The sequence below is a fragment of the Aptenodytes forsteri genome, unplaced genomic scaffold, assembly GCF_000699145.1.
Source record: "Aptenodytes forsteri isolate BGI_AS27 unplaced genomic scaffold, ASM69914v1 Scaffold66, whole genome shotgun sequence".
In the NCBI taxonomy this organism is placed as follows: Eukaryota; Metazoa; Chordata; class Aves; order Sphenisciformes; family Spheniscidae; genus Aptenodytes; species Aptenodytes forsteri.
The window spans coordinates 6,389,547-6,400,617 of NW_008795131.1; the positions used below are offsets into that span (position 1 = coordinate 6,389,547).

Sequence of the window (11,071 nt, forward strand, 5' to 3'; positions counted from 1 at the left end):
GTGGTCACGGCGCCGGGGGAGGGGAGGCCCCAGGGCGCTCCCGCCCGCCGGCGGCCGCGCGGGCAGTCCCGGCTCCGCATCCGCCGACCCCGCTGCCGGCCCACCGGAACGGTAAATGCAAACTTCTGTGAACGAGACGCAGGTGCATTTGCCCTCCTCGTCTTTTCCGAGCGGGGTCCGCTCTGCCTTCGGCGCCTGCGTCGGCTGGTGCCGGTGGTCGCGGGGGGGCCTTGCGGGGGGGCAGGGGCATCGCGGGCGTCCGCCCCGGTCGCCGCAGTCTGGCCTCCTCCCGGCTTTCCATCCCGGTGCTGGGCCGGGAAGGGTTTCTCCCGGCTCTGGAGGAGCTCCGTGGCTGCCGCCTTGTGGCGCCGATGCTCGCTGCCGCCTGCTCGGGAGAAATGGAGTGGGACGCAGCAGCCGTAGGCTCTTCTGAAAATAAGAAAGGTGTGCTTGTTGGGTAGGACTTGCTGAAAGGAAAAGGCAGGTGCAGTCTCTCTTGCGCCTTGCAGGTTCACGTGTTTTAACTCACGCTTCCTCCAGAGTCTGAGCAATTTGGAGGTCGGTTTACTGGGGCCAGAGGGCTTGGGGATACTCAGCAGCAAAGCCCTGATGCCCCATGCCTGGTGGCAGTGGCAGCAGCAGCCCTGCAGCAGGTGGCATATACAGCAGGTGTGCATGAATGACCAGTGCCAGCTAGCAGAACAGATGAGAAACCTCTTGCTGCTGCAGAAGTGGCTTTCTTCTAGGTTGCACACGGAGCCCATTGGTTTTGAAGGTGAAGGTCTAACTGCTATGACTGAATGCCTGCTGGTCTGTATGTGAAACTTGCCTGGTGTTTGGTGCCAATTCTTGGCACAGCTTTACAGCAGCATGGTAATATTAAACCCAAAGCTTTTGCCCAGCAGTGTGTATTTTTTTTAATATTCCCCCAAAATAGGCATGGATTGGTGGCAGCCCAGAGACACAGTGCTCAGGAACATGAGAGCATCAATAATTTCAGAAGATGCAAGTATAGTATTGAGTATTGAACTAAATGGTTGTTTTTCATCTTTGGAAGATGAAGATATAATCAAATGGGGAAAAAGTCTCATTGTTTTTTCTTTGGCATTGGTTTGCAGTCCTTTTAACTTGGGTAGCAAAATAAGAGAGCATTGCTTTCACTTTCATTGGTACTTGAGTAATGTAGCCTGCACACAGAGCTTGCTTGTTCAAACCCAACTTTGCACAGGAATTTTAAAGGATGGTACTTCTCTTTGATGTGATTCCACTCACTTCGCTAGACAAAATATGACTTTTGATGCTAGCTTTACGATGTTGTCACTACTTCCTACTGTAAAGAAAAGCAAGAATTGACCATTCACAAAGGAGCTCTGGCAGAATATATCTGGGTTAGGAGCAGGGGAAATGTGCTGCTTTTATAAATTGAACCTACTGAGTTTATCGATGTGAGCTGGAATATGCACAAATATAGAAATGTTGTGGCTGTTTTGCTTGTACGTACCCTGCCTTGCAGCCCCTGCCAGTGTTGTAGCCTTATCACAAATACAAAGACAGACCATCGTTCTAGTAGCTATGAAATCTGCTGCTTGATCACTGTTGAATGACACGTGTGCTTATGAAGGGCTTTTAGAGGTGGTGAACTTGACTCATTTGAGTAGCCAGATCTCACCTAGTGGACTCCAAATCTTAAGCGCTTGGAAAAGTCTCTGCACAGAAATGCTTGGACATTTGCAGGATTGTAGGTTGCAAAACCACATAGCAGCAACTGCAGATCACTACCTGACATGTTCCTGTGGGGGTGGTGTGGTATCTGCTCTTCATCTCCTACTTCATTTTTTAACAGGCAGCAGTGACTCAAAAATGCCAGATCTTCCTCAGAAAGCCAAAATCTCTGTACTGTGAAAGTAGAGCCTTTCAGATGTGATGCAGGCAGTCCACCTACAGTCATTGCAGGAAAAGGTTAGAGAATATTCATATCTTCTCTCGTTTTGGGGAGTGAGTTTGGAGGAGGTGATGATACTGAGAGGGAGGGTGAAGTTAATTTCTGCTTTGGGGAAGCTGGCATCTGAAGCATCAAGAAACAGCTCTAAGAGATGTACCACATTTACAGGAAAGCTTGATCTAGGATTTGGAGCCTGAACAGCCATGTTAAACCTCCTCTCTCTCTTCCTCCATCTCACCAGTAATTCCATAAGGTACAAGACTGGAAATGTCACTGGTACCTTAAAATAGGGGCTTAAAGGCCTGCATGGCTTAGTTTCTTGATTTGTTTCCTGTACTCAGTAAGCAAATACATGCCAGTCCTTACCATCTGCTGCAGAACTGCCGGTTGAAGGATGTACAGAGTAGGTAACTGGGGACTTGCCATTGCTGAATTGCTATGAGATGAAAGACGCTGAGTGAGGAATGGGAGAGAGGAGTTGGTTATACTGGGTACTTCTGACCACAGTGGTGTCTGGACTGTTCTTTCAGTTAGCTCTTTCACTTGACTTCTTGACAAGGGAACCTGCATTTTTTGTGGACTTTCTTCTGCCTTTAACTATGTCTCTGGCTTTGTCAGCTGTGCTCTTTGCTCTCCTTTTGATTTTTATTTAGGGACTGGTGCAGACACAATAGGAACAAAGGGAGCTCCTGACCCTTCCCCCTTTCTAGCCTTTCCTGGTATCTGCTCCATCTTGCTGACTGTCTTCAAGCTGCTTCTCCTCTCCACTTCCTGTCCCAAGCTGCTTTCTTTCCAAAACTGACTACTTCATTCTTCCCTTAATGCTTCCCTTCACCTTTCAGTTTTTCCTTTGTACCTGTTGACCCTTTTCCCACCTTTTAGAAATCCTGTCTCGGTACACTACCTCTGTCAGCCCAGGACTGCTCTCCAAGGGAGTATTGTAACATTTCTTCTCTGGGCTGCAGCTTCTCTGATAAACTTAGTGACTTTGTTCACTCTAAGACCCTGCTTGCTTTATTGCCCTTTCAGGATTACCTTTCTTCTCCTTTTCTCCCACTTACGTGCTCCTGACTTCTTGCCTTTCATCCTGCTGCCTCTTAAACCAGGAACTTTCTCCTAGTACTTGTCCTCAAAGCTCCCACTTATGTCCCTTTTAATTCTTCTTCTTCTGTCCTCTTTCTGAAGTGCCAACAATGCTTCCAAGTCTGCAATTCATAAGACTGTAAGCGTACGCAGATTTCAGCAGGGCAGGACTCAGCCTGTACTTAGAGTACTGCAGGTTCATGAATGGAAGGTATGGTTTGATCATCTGGTGGCTTGCTGCCAACAGTAAGAGAAATCTTGCGTATTTCCACCTCTTTCCCATGCCAGCTCCCAGGCTCCCCCAGCTCTTCTGAAGGCTAGTTCTGGGAACCAAACAGGTGGAAAGTGCTTCATTATCTTAATTTTTCAGAAAGTTTGTCTTCTGCCAGTTTTACAGTCTTTACAGGCTCAACTGCAGGGTCAGGTGACTGCCCTCCCTGGTGGGAAGAGGGAAACAGGATCACATCCTTTATAAGCAGCTACCAGTTAGGCTGGTTGGACGTCTCTCCCCCCCTCCATTGACCTCCTACTCCTTTATTTGGCTCCCTATTTTCCTCCCCTCTCCCCCTTGGCCTGCCACTCTTTTATTTTCTTCCCCCTCTCTCCTTTGGGGCTCCCCCTTCCCCACGCTGGCTCCCCATCTTCCTCTGGCCCTGTGCACTCACCCCCTTGGCTTCCTGTTCCTCTTCTGCCTCCCCCACTGGCCAGCCACCTGTTCCCGCTCCGGCCACCCCCTGTCCTGTTGGCCTTGTGTGGTGCTCTCCCCCTCGGCCTTTGGCCTCCTGCTGTCTCCCCCTCAGCCCACCCCTCCCGCTTCCTGTCACTGTCAGCCTCCATCTCTCCCATCAGGTTCTCTTTTTTTTTTTTAATTTTCCTCCTTCTCTCTTCCACCTGTCTGGCCTCCCACTTTGCCCTCTGAGTGCTCTCCCCCTTGGCCTTCCACTTTTTTCTTCCCTGTCCCCCTTGGCCTTGTATGCTCTCTTTCTCCCCGACCTCCCTCTCACCTCCCGCTTTTATTTTTCTCGCTCTCCCCCTGTGGCCTCCTCCTCTCCCCCTTTGGCCTCGCATTTCTATAGGCCTCCCACTCTCCTCTCCCAGCCCCTTCCATTTGCAGCAGGTTTCATTTCAATTTCAACTGATTTAATTTTGGTTCCAGTCTCTGCTACAGATTCATTGTGTGACTTTGGATGAATTCTGTGTGGCCCTGCTAACAATAATGGCATATATGGTCCTTCTTTTCTGGTGGTCTGTGCACAGGTGAAGGCTTACTCTGAGCATGCTTTAGTTTTCACTCTGGAATAATTGGAGGGAGGATCAGCATCTCCAGTCTTGCCTGAGCTCCTGAGTCTGAGGATTGCCTCCAGTAGTTAAATTCACATCTTTTTAAAGTACGTCTTCAGTTTTACGTTTGCCAAAGAAGAAATTAAAAACATAGCTAGAAAATAACAGTGGGTAATTTTGGCCTCCAGTAAGTCTTAACTGCGTAGTCACTAGGTAACACTGTGTGGGTAGCTCAGTTAAATCACTTAATGGGTAGGCAGGAAGCATTTGAAACCAGCAGAACAGAAAGAAGTATTATTATGCAACAGCAGTCAATGGCAACAGCAAAGGTCATTCCTTCTACCCAGCATCTCTTTCCAAATGGAAAAATGACTTGTGCTTTTTTAATTTTATTAGGAAAACCTTCCCTGAATTAAAAATGGTCACAGTTCTAAAACAGGTTTTGACAAGTGGAAATGTTTTAATCTCTGCAACAGAGTCTATTTTTGATTATTTTTTTATTGAGATTAATTCAGTCTTCAATACTTTGCTATGTAAAAGACTGAGTTTTCAGTAGCTATGAGAACATTGTGTGCTATTTTGTCTCTGCTAACTAGATTGGTGTGGTAGTATTCAGGAGTGCTTTTTTTACAGTCTCCTGTCTGTGGCATGTGCTTATGTCTATGCTTGATCAGCAAATGCTTATTACCAACCAAAAGATGTAGCGAACTGCTGGGCCTGCTGCAAAGCTTGAAATCTGTAATACTATGAGAGTGACGTGAATCATACTGAATTAGTTTTACAGGAAGGCTCACTGCTGTAATCACATCCAACGAAAACTGCTGTTCTTATCCCAGGCTGCTTGAATGCATCTTCCTGGAAGGTCGGGTACAAGCACACCTGAGCCTGGATGGTCTGTTGGACTAGCCTGGTACATTAGTGATACTGCCAGTGCCCATGAGGGGCTGGTATGACTGGCATTCAGATCAGCCTGCTTTCTTTCCATCTGTCCTATTTGCCTGACAAGGTAACCATTGATTCATGCATTGTTAAGGAGAAGAGGGCCTTTAGCAGATGCTGGGGTGATTATTAAACTGACGCTTCTGGACTGTGCCTACTGTTCTGCTACTCTGCCCTCTCACAAATATGCTTCAGGTATAAAATCATTGCTATTTCATTCCCAAAGTGTTTGTGCTGATCCTGCTGGTGAAGTTCTGCTGTAAGAAGTGATGACTCGAGTTACGGTTTTCTTTTTCAGCTGCAGACAGTGTTTGTAAAAGCTAATTCAAGCTGAGGAGAAAGCAGAACCAGTGAAGAAAGGTAACATGGCTGTTTCACAGCAGGGCTAGGCTTACTTCCCAGTGCATTTGTAAAATGACTTTTGAACTCATTAGATCCAATGGCAGAGCCCTGTATCTTGGTAAAGTGTGCTGTCCACTAGAGGACATAATTTCTGTATGCAAACGTTCCTTCTGTATTGCAGAAGGTATTACTGTGCTCTGCACACATTTCATCTCCACATGTATTGCACCTAAAGAACTGGGGCCTACCGTGTACAGTATTGGTTTATTCTAAGTCAGGAATGGAACACATAGATGCCTTTTCTTTCTCCTGACTTGATAGGTGTTTTAAATACGATCTTTGCATAACAAGTAATATTGAAACAGCATTTTTGGTACTGGTAGCAGAGCGTGTGGAATTATTGAGTGACAGCAGTGAGCTGTTCTGTCTTAGGATGCTTGGGACTTACAGAATGAGTGGGTCTTGGACACCAGGCCTTTTAAAATGATAAAGGAAAGTGGTTAAATTAAAGTCAGGAATCACTAGTATTAGCTATTCAATTTTCAGAGGAAGACCTTTGTTTCTTAAAGTGTTTTTCAGAGCCTCTTAGGCCTTACTTCACTTCTTGTCTGTTTTTCTGCTTCCATTTCCTTGGTTCTGAGAATGTTGGCTACAGACCAGTAGGGTCACTTTAATTCCTCTTGTGGTTTTTTTTTTTTCTCTCTTTTAGAAACACCCTCAGATCACGTGGAATGAAGTGTGCTCATGCACTGCTTAATTATCATATCACTGCCAGTTTGCCACATTTCTTAAAAAACAAAACCAAAAAAAATCCTGCCTTTGGAAAGAATTTGGATTTATGCCTTCTGACCAGGAGAAACTAGACCTGATTCTTCTCTTATATACACTTTTCAACTACTGTTGATTTCAGCAGGATAATTTGCTCATGAAACTATGAGAAAATGAGCTCTGCTGGTGTTTGTGGGTGAAAGTGGAATTGGCCTTTCCCGTGGCTGTTCTGCTCCTTAGGTTTATTTGTGGAACATACCAGAGATTGCATGATCATAGTGGGTTTTTTCTTCTTATTTGGATGGATAGCATTAGAAGCTGCTGATACATGAGTGGGAACTATTTCTTCTGCAGGTTGCTGGAACTATGTACAGTCACTAAACACCAAGGATGAAATTTGCCTCACATCTAAATTTGGATGAGATCTGCAGAGGTGCAGTCTGACTTGCCGTCAAACAGAAGTACGAGTGTCACATAATAGGACGTGGAACTATTTCTGTAGCAATTCTTAGGAATATCCAGGATCTTACTTGACTAGGAAGAGTGTTGTGGGGGGTTTTTTGGGTTGTTGTTGGGGTGTTTTTTTTTTTTTGTAAATGAGGGTCAGAGCTGCTAAGCATTCTTCAGGGATGAGTTTAGGTGCTCATTCAGGTGTGGGGTCAGTTAGCTATTTTAATGCCTATTGCAACAGGATGCAACTAACTGATTGTGCTGCTCTCGCCCTTATGGAAGCTACTGCTGTACAGGATATAGGTTTCCGTCCGTATCCTTATTTATACATTTTAGTGCTAAAGCTGCTAAGCATTCTTCAGGGATGAGTTTAGGTGCTCATTCAGGTGTGGGGTCAGTTAGCTATTTTAATGCCTATTGCAACAGGATGCAACTGATTGTATCTGCTGCTCTCGCCCTTATGGAAGCTACTGCTGTACAGGATATAGGTTTCCGTTGTGATCCTTATTTATACATTTTAGTGCTAAAGAAATCAATATCTAACATGGGTAAATTGGCTATTGAGCATATTATAAATCTAAAAATCTTACTTTAACTGATTCTTTTTCAAGAACATTCAGAAGTGACTTTACTTTTAATTAGCAATTTATATAATAAGAGCTACTGTGAGGTTGGGGTATATGGTGAAGTATGGTGAATCACAAACCCAGATCTAGTATATCCATGATGTGGAAAATTGTTTTCTGTAGGTCCTGCAAGAGTTGTCTTCATGCAGCCACAGAAAAATTAAAATGTGAAATGATTTAGTGCAGGGAAAATCAAGAGAGTGCTTTTCAAAGTTGCGTTTTACTCATGCATCACATCACCTCATCTCACGTCACCAGATCACAGATGCAGCAAAGTATCAATGGAATTCCAGCTGTTCTTTGTTGAAGGAAAAAAGCAAGACTTTTTTACAGAAGAAAGTCACTGATTGTAATCTTAATTACAACTAGTGCTAGCCTAACTAGAGAATTCAGCTTCTGTGCATGGTGCTGTAAGATGGCTGTGCTTTTGTCTTCTCCTCTGCTGTTACTGTGGCTCAAGGCAAGCCCCCAGTCAGCTCCCTCTGTAACAGGCAAGTGTAGCAACCTGCAGTACTATGCAAAAGAAAACAGTTTAGGTAGGAAACTTTGCTTCTGCTTCTCCTGGAAGAAAAGTACCTGTGCGTTTCTGTGAACTCTCCCTCTCCCACTTGGAAATGTTCCCCTTATATCCTACTGTCAGTCTGTCGTGCTGCCTCAACAGCCTATGGGAACTACTACATGTGCTTCTAGTTCAACTGTTGTGACTGGCAAATTAGTGATGTAGTGGGTTTCTGTTAAAGGCATTGTATTTCTACATGGTTTCCTCTTCTGTCCTCAGAAATTGTGATACTGAACAACTGAAATGAAATGTAAGTTGCTACCCTGCTTGCAAAAATTGCTGAAATCTGGCTGCTAGGAATCAGTCAACAAATATGATAAAGTTTGCTGACATAGAAGCATCAAGTGTCATTACCAGCGAATTAGCCTGTATTTTGAAGTAGGGCTGGTCTTTTCGTTCTCTGAAATAAAATCATAAAATATGCAACAGTTGACACTGTAAATCAAATCAGTGAGTCCAGGCAATGCTAGTATCTAATGCAATCAAGAAATGTTAATAGAGTCCTATTAAGGTGGCTAATGCTAATCTGTTGGCACAGAAGGAAGCAGACTCAATAAGACTAATGTATTAGGGTGATGCAATGCAGTCCAGCCAGCAAATAAATGTAGATGTGAAGAACTGCTGCAGTGAGCATACGCAGACTTGTGCTGCTGACTGTGGCTATGTTTAAGCTGCTTCTAAATCTAGAAGCATTCCTAGTGCGATATAATAAAACTGATGCTCCCAAGGGCTTTTCTCGTAGCCAGAAGTTATGCCTGGAGATTTGTGACACTTTTCCCTGCCCTCCCTTCACATTCTGCATCAAACTCCAAGGTCACTGGAAGTATGGGCCTTCTTTGTGGGGCCAGCACTTCTACTGATTTCCAGCCAGGCTAGTGGCAGTTCTTCTCCAGGGAGCTGCTGTTTTCTTCAGAGTACTTGTGAAGTCTTTACAATTTTATATTTATACAGCTTTCTCCGTTCCTTCCTTCCCAGCAAATTCTAGTGGCTAAAACGGAAAGCTTTTTGTTCTGGCAAAAAAGCAACAATCCCTGCAAGGCCTTTTAGGCTCTGCTTCAGCCAGAAGTTCCTTCAATTTTACGTTATTCATCAGGAGATACTTAATCCAGATTAAGTAACACTAGAATGGTGTTGGTTAGGGAGATGTTTGTGGTCTTTGGAATTTAAGTTGAAAGTGTTAGGGGAAAAAAATGCCCTCCCTCGTGGGAGGTGCGTTTGTATTTACTTCCATTTTCCATGGGCAGCATGCTGTGCTTGGGGTGAACACCTTAAAGCTGCCATGCCAGCATTGGCTCTGTAGCTGAGGGAAATGGCAGTTTCCACTTTTGGACTGGGCCTTACTTCCATGTATGAAACATTCCTGGAAGCCACTGCATACAACACTAGGGAAGTACAAAGCTGGGAAATGAACAACTTTCCATGTTCTACTACTGCTTATAAGCATAAATTACTAGTGAAAAATTTAAAAGTGAATAGATTTGAAGAGAAGCTTTGAATATCTTAACGCCTCCAGAAGGGGAATGATTAGATAAAGCAAATGACCTGAAACACCTTAGAGCTGTTTTATCTGTGGGTCATGCACCTCGCAGCACTGCAGTGCTGGCACTGAAATTCAGTGCTGCTACATTTATTTCTTCCCATGTTTTAGTGCTTTTAGATTTCTAAAACTTTTTTTTTAATCTGTATTGTGTGCTTTCATGAAAGCCTCTGTAGGCAGGTTTCAAGATTTCCATGCCTTTGCTGTAAAGATGATACAGTTCCCTTAAGACTTGGGAGCTTGATAGTCTGTGACCAACGGGATGTGGATTAGCAGCATGCATCTACTGCATCTTTAATAATGTTCTGTGCAAAGTGTTGCTGTGCTCTTCCCAAAGGAGCGTTTTCTTCATTTTCCTAAAGTGTCTCCAGTCTTTTTCCTTGAGTTGCAGGGGCTGATTTTTTGCATATGGCTTGACAGGAGGTACAGTCAGATACTTATCACAGTAGTTGCATGTGTCAAGCATTGTCTTCCAGCAGTCCCTCAGATAAGTTCTTTTCTTCTTGTAACAATCCAGAGTTCTTTCCAAAGAAGCAGCAGCTTCTCTTACTAGGGTTTCTACAGAGTTTCACAACAGCTTCCCCATTAATTTCCCAGCTTCTGCATCACAGGTCAGGAATTGTGACAAAACGAGCTTCTGGGTTTTTTGGCTCTGCATAATCCTCCTTTCTAGCCTGGTACTTGACCATTCCCTGACAGTTGCTGGTCTAAAAGAAAGCATGAAAGGGTGGAGGAAGGGATGGGACAGTGGAGCAGGTAGTGGAAGAGTCCTGCTTTGTGAGGAAATTGGAAGGAGATGGCTTTCTTTGTCTAGCAAAATGGAAGCCTGATTTCATTGCTGTGGATTAGGTTGGTGAGTGGCCAGGACATTGAAGAAAAGGTACTGAAACTGATGTTGACTGTAAACCAAGTGGGTGTAGAGCAGCCATGAAGACATCAAGACAGAAAATAAGGAAAAAGTTTCAGACTGGCAGGGTAACAGTGTATGTAAGAGCCTCCTGGTCAGAATAATGAGGCAGTCCCATCCCTCATGTCTTTTTATGAGGGAGCTTGTGCAAGTTAAACAAATTTTCTCTTGTGGTGCCACGTAAGCATGCTAGACAAAAGGTACATTTCAGCCTTATGTTCCTATGACTGTTCTGTTCAGCACACCTTGGCTAATGGTGTAACAGCTCATCTCCAGCACAGTGAGCAGGGAAATGACTTTTTTTTTTTCTGTCAGTGGGCCCAAAGGTAGAAACTGTCCCAGCTGGTAGTTGAACAAAGTCTGCTGTTGTTGTTGTTTCATGAAGGAATAAAAATGGAGAATGCTGAAGAGAATACTCTGCCTAGCACACTGCATTTTGGAACACTAACCAAATTTGCGCCAATATGGAATCCATAATGCAGTGGCAACTACATATGAACACCCTGTGTGTGAATGCTCTGTGTACTTCTGTGGTGGGTTGACCTTGGCTAGCTGCCAGGTGCCCCGCCAAGACACTTACCACTCCCCCTCTTCAACAAGATGCCCGGGGGGGGGGGGGGGGAAAATATGATGAAAG

At 44.6% G+C, this 11,071-nt stretch overlaps 1 protein-coding gene across 1 annotated transcript in view; it reads left to right on the top strand.

Moving 5' to 3' along the window:
- Nucleotides 1-371: 371 nt before the first annotated feature.
- PITPNM3 (PITPNM family member 3) overlaps nucleotides 372-11,071 on the top strand; it is a 144,197-nt gene continuing 133,497 nt past the window's right edge. The window contains exons 1-2 of the mRNA XM_019471787.1: nucleotides 372-444; nucleotides 541-669. Of these exons, the coding sequence (XP_019327332.1) occupies nucleotides 372-444; nucleotides 541-669 (202 nt within the window). The remainder of the gene's footprint in view (nucleotides 445-540; nucleotides 670-11,071) is intronic.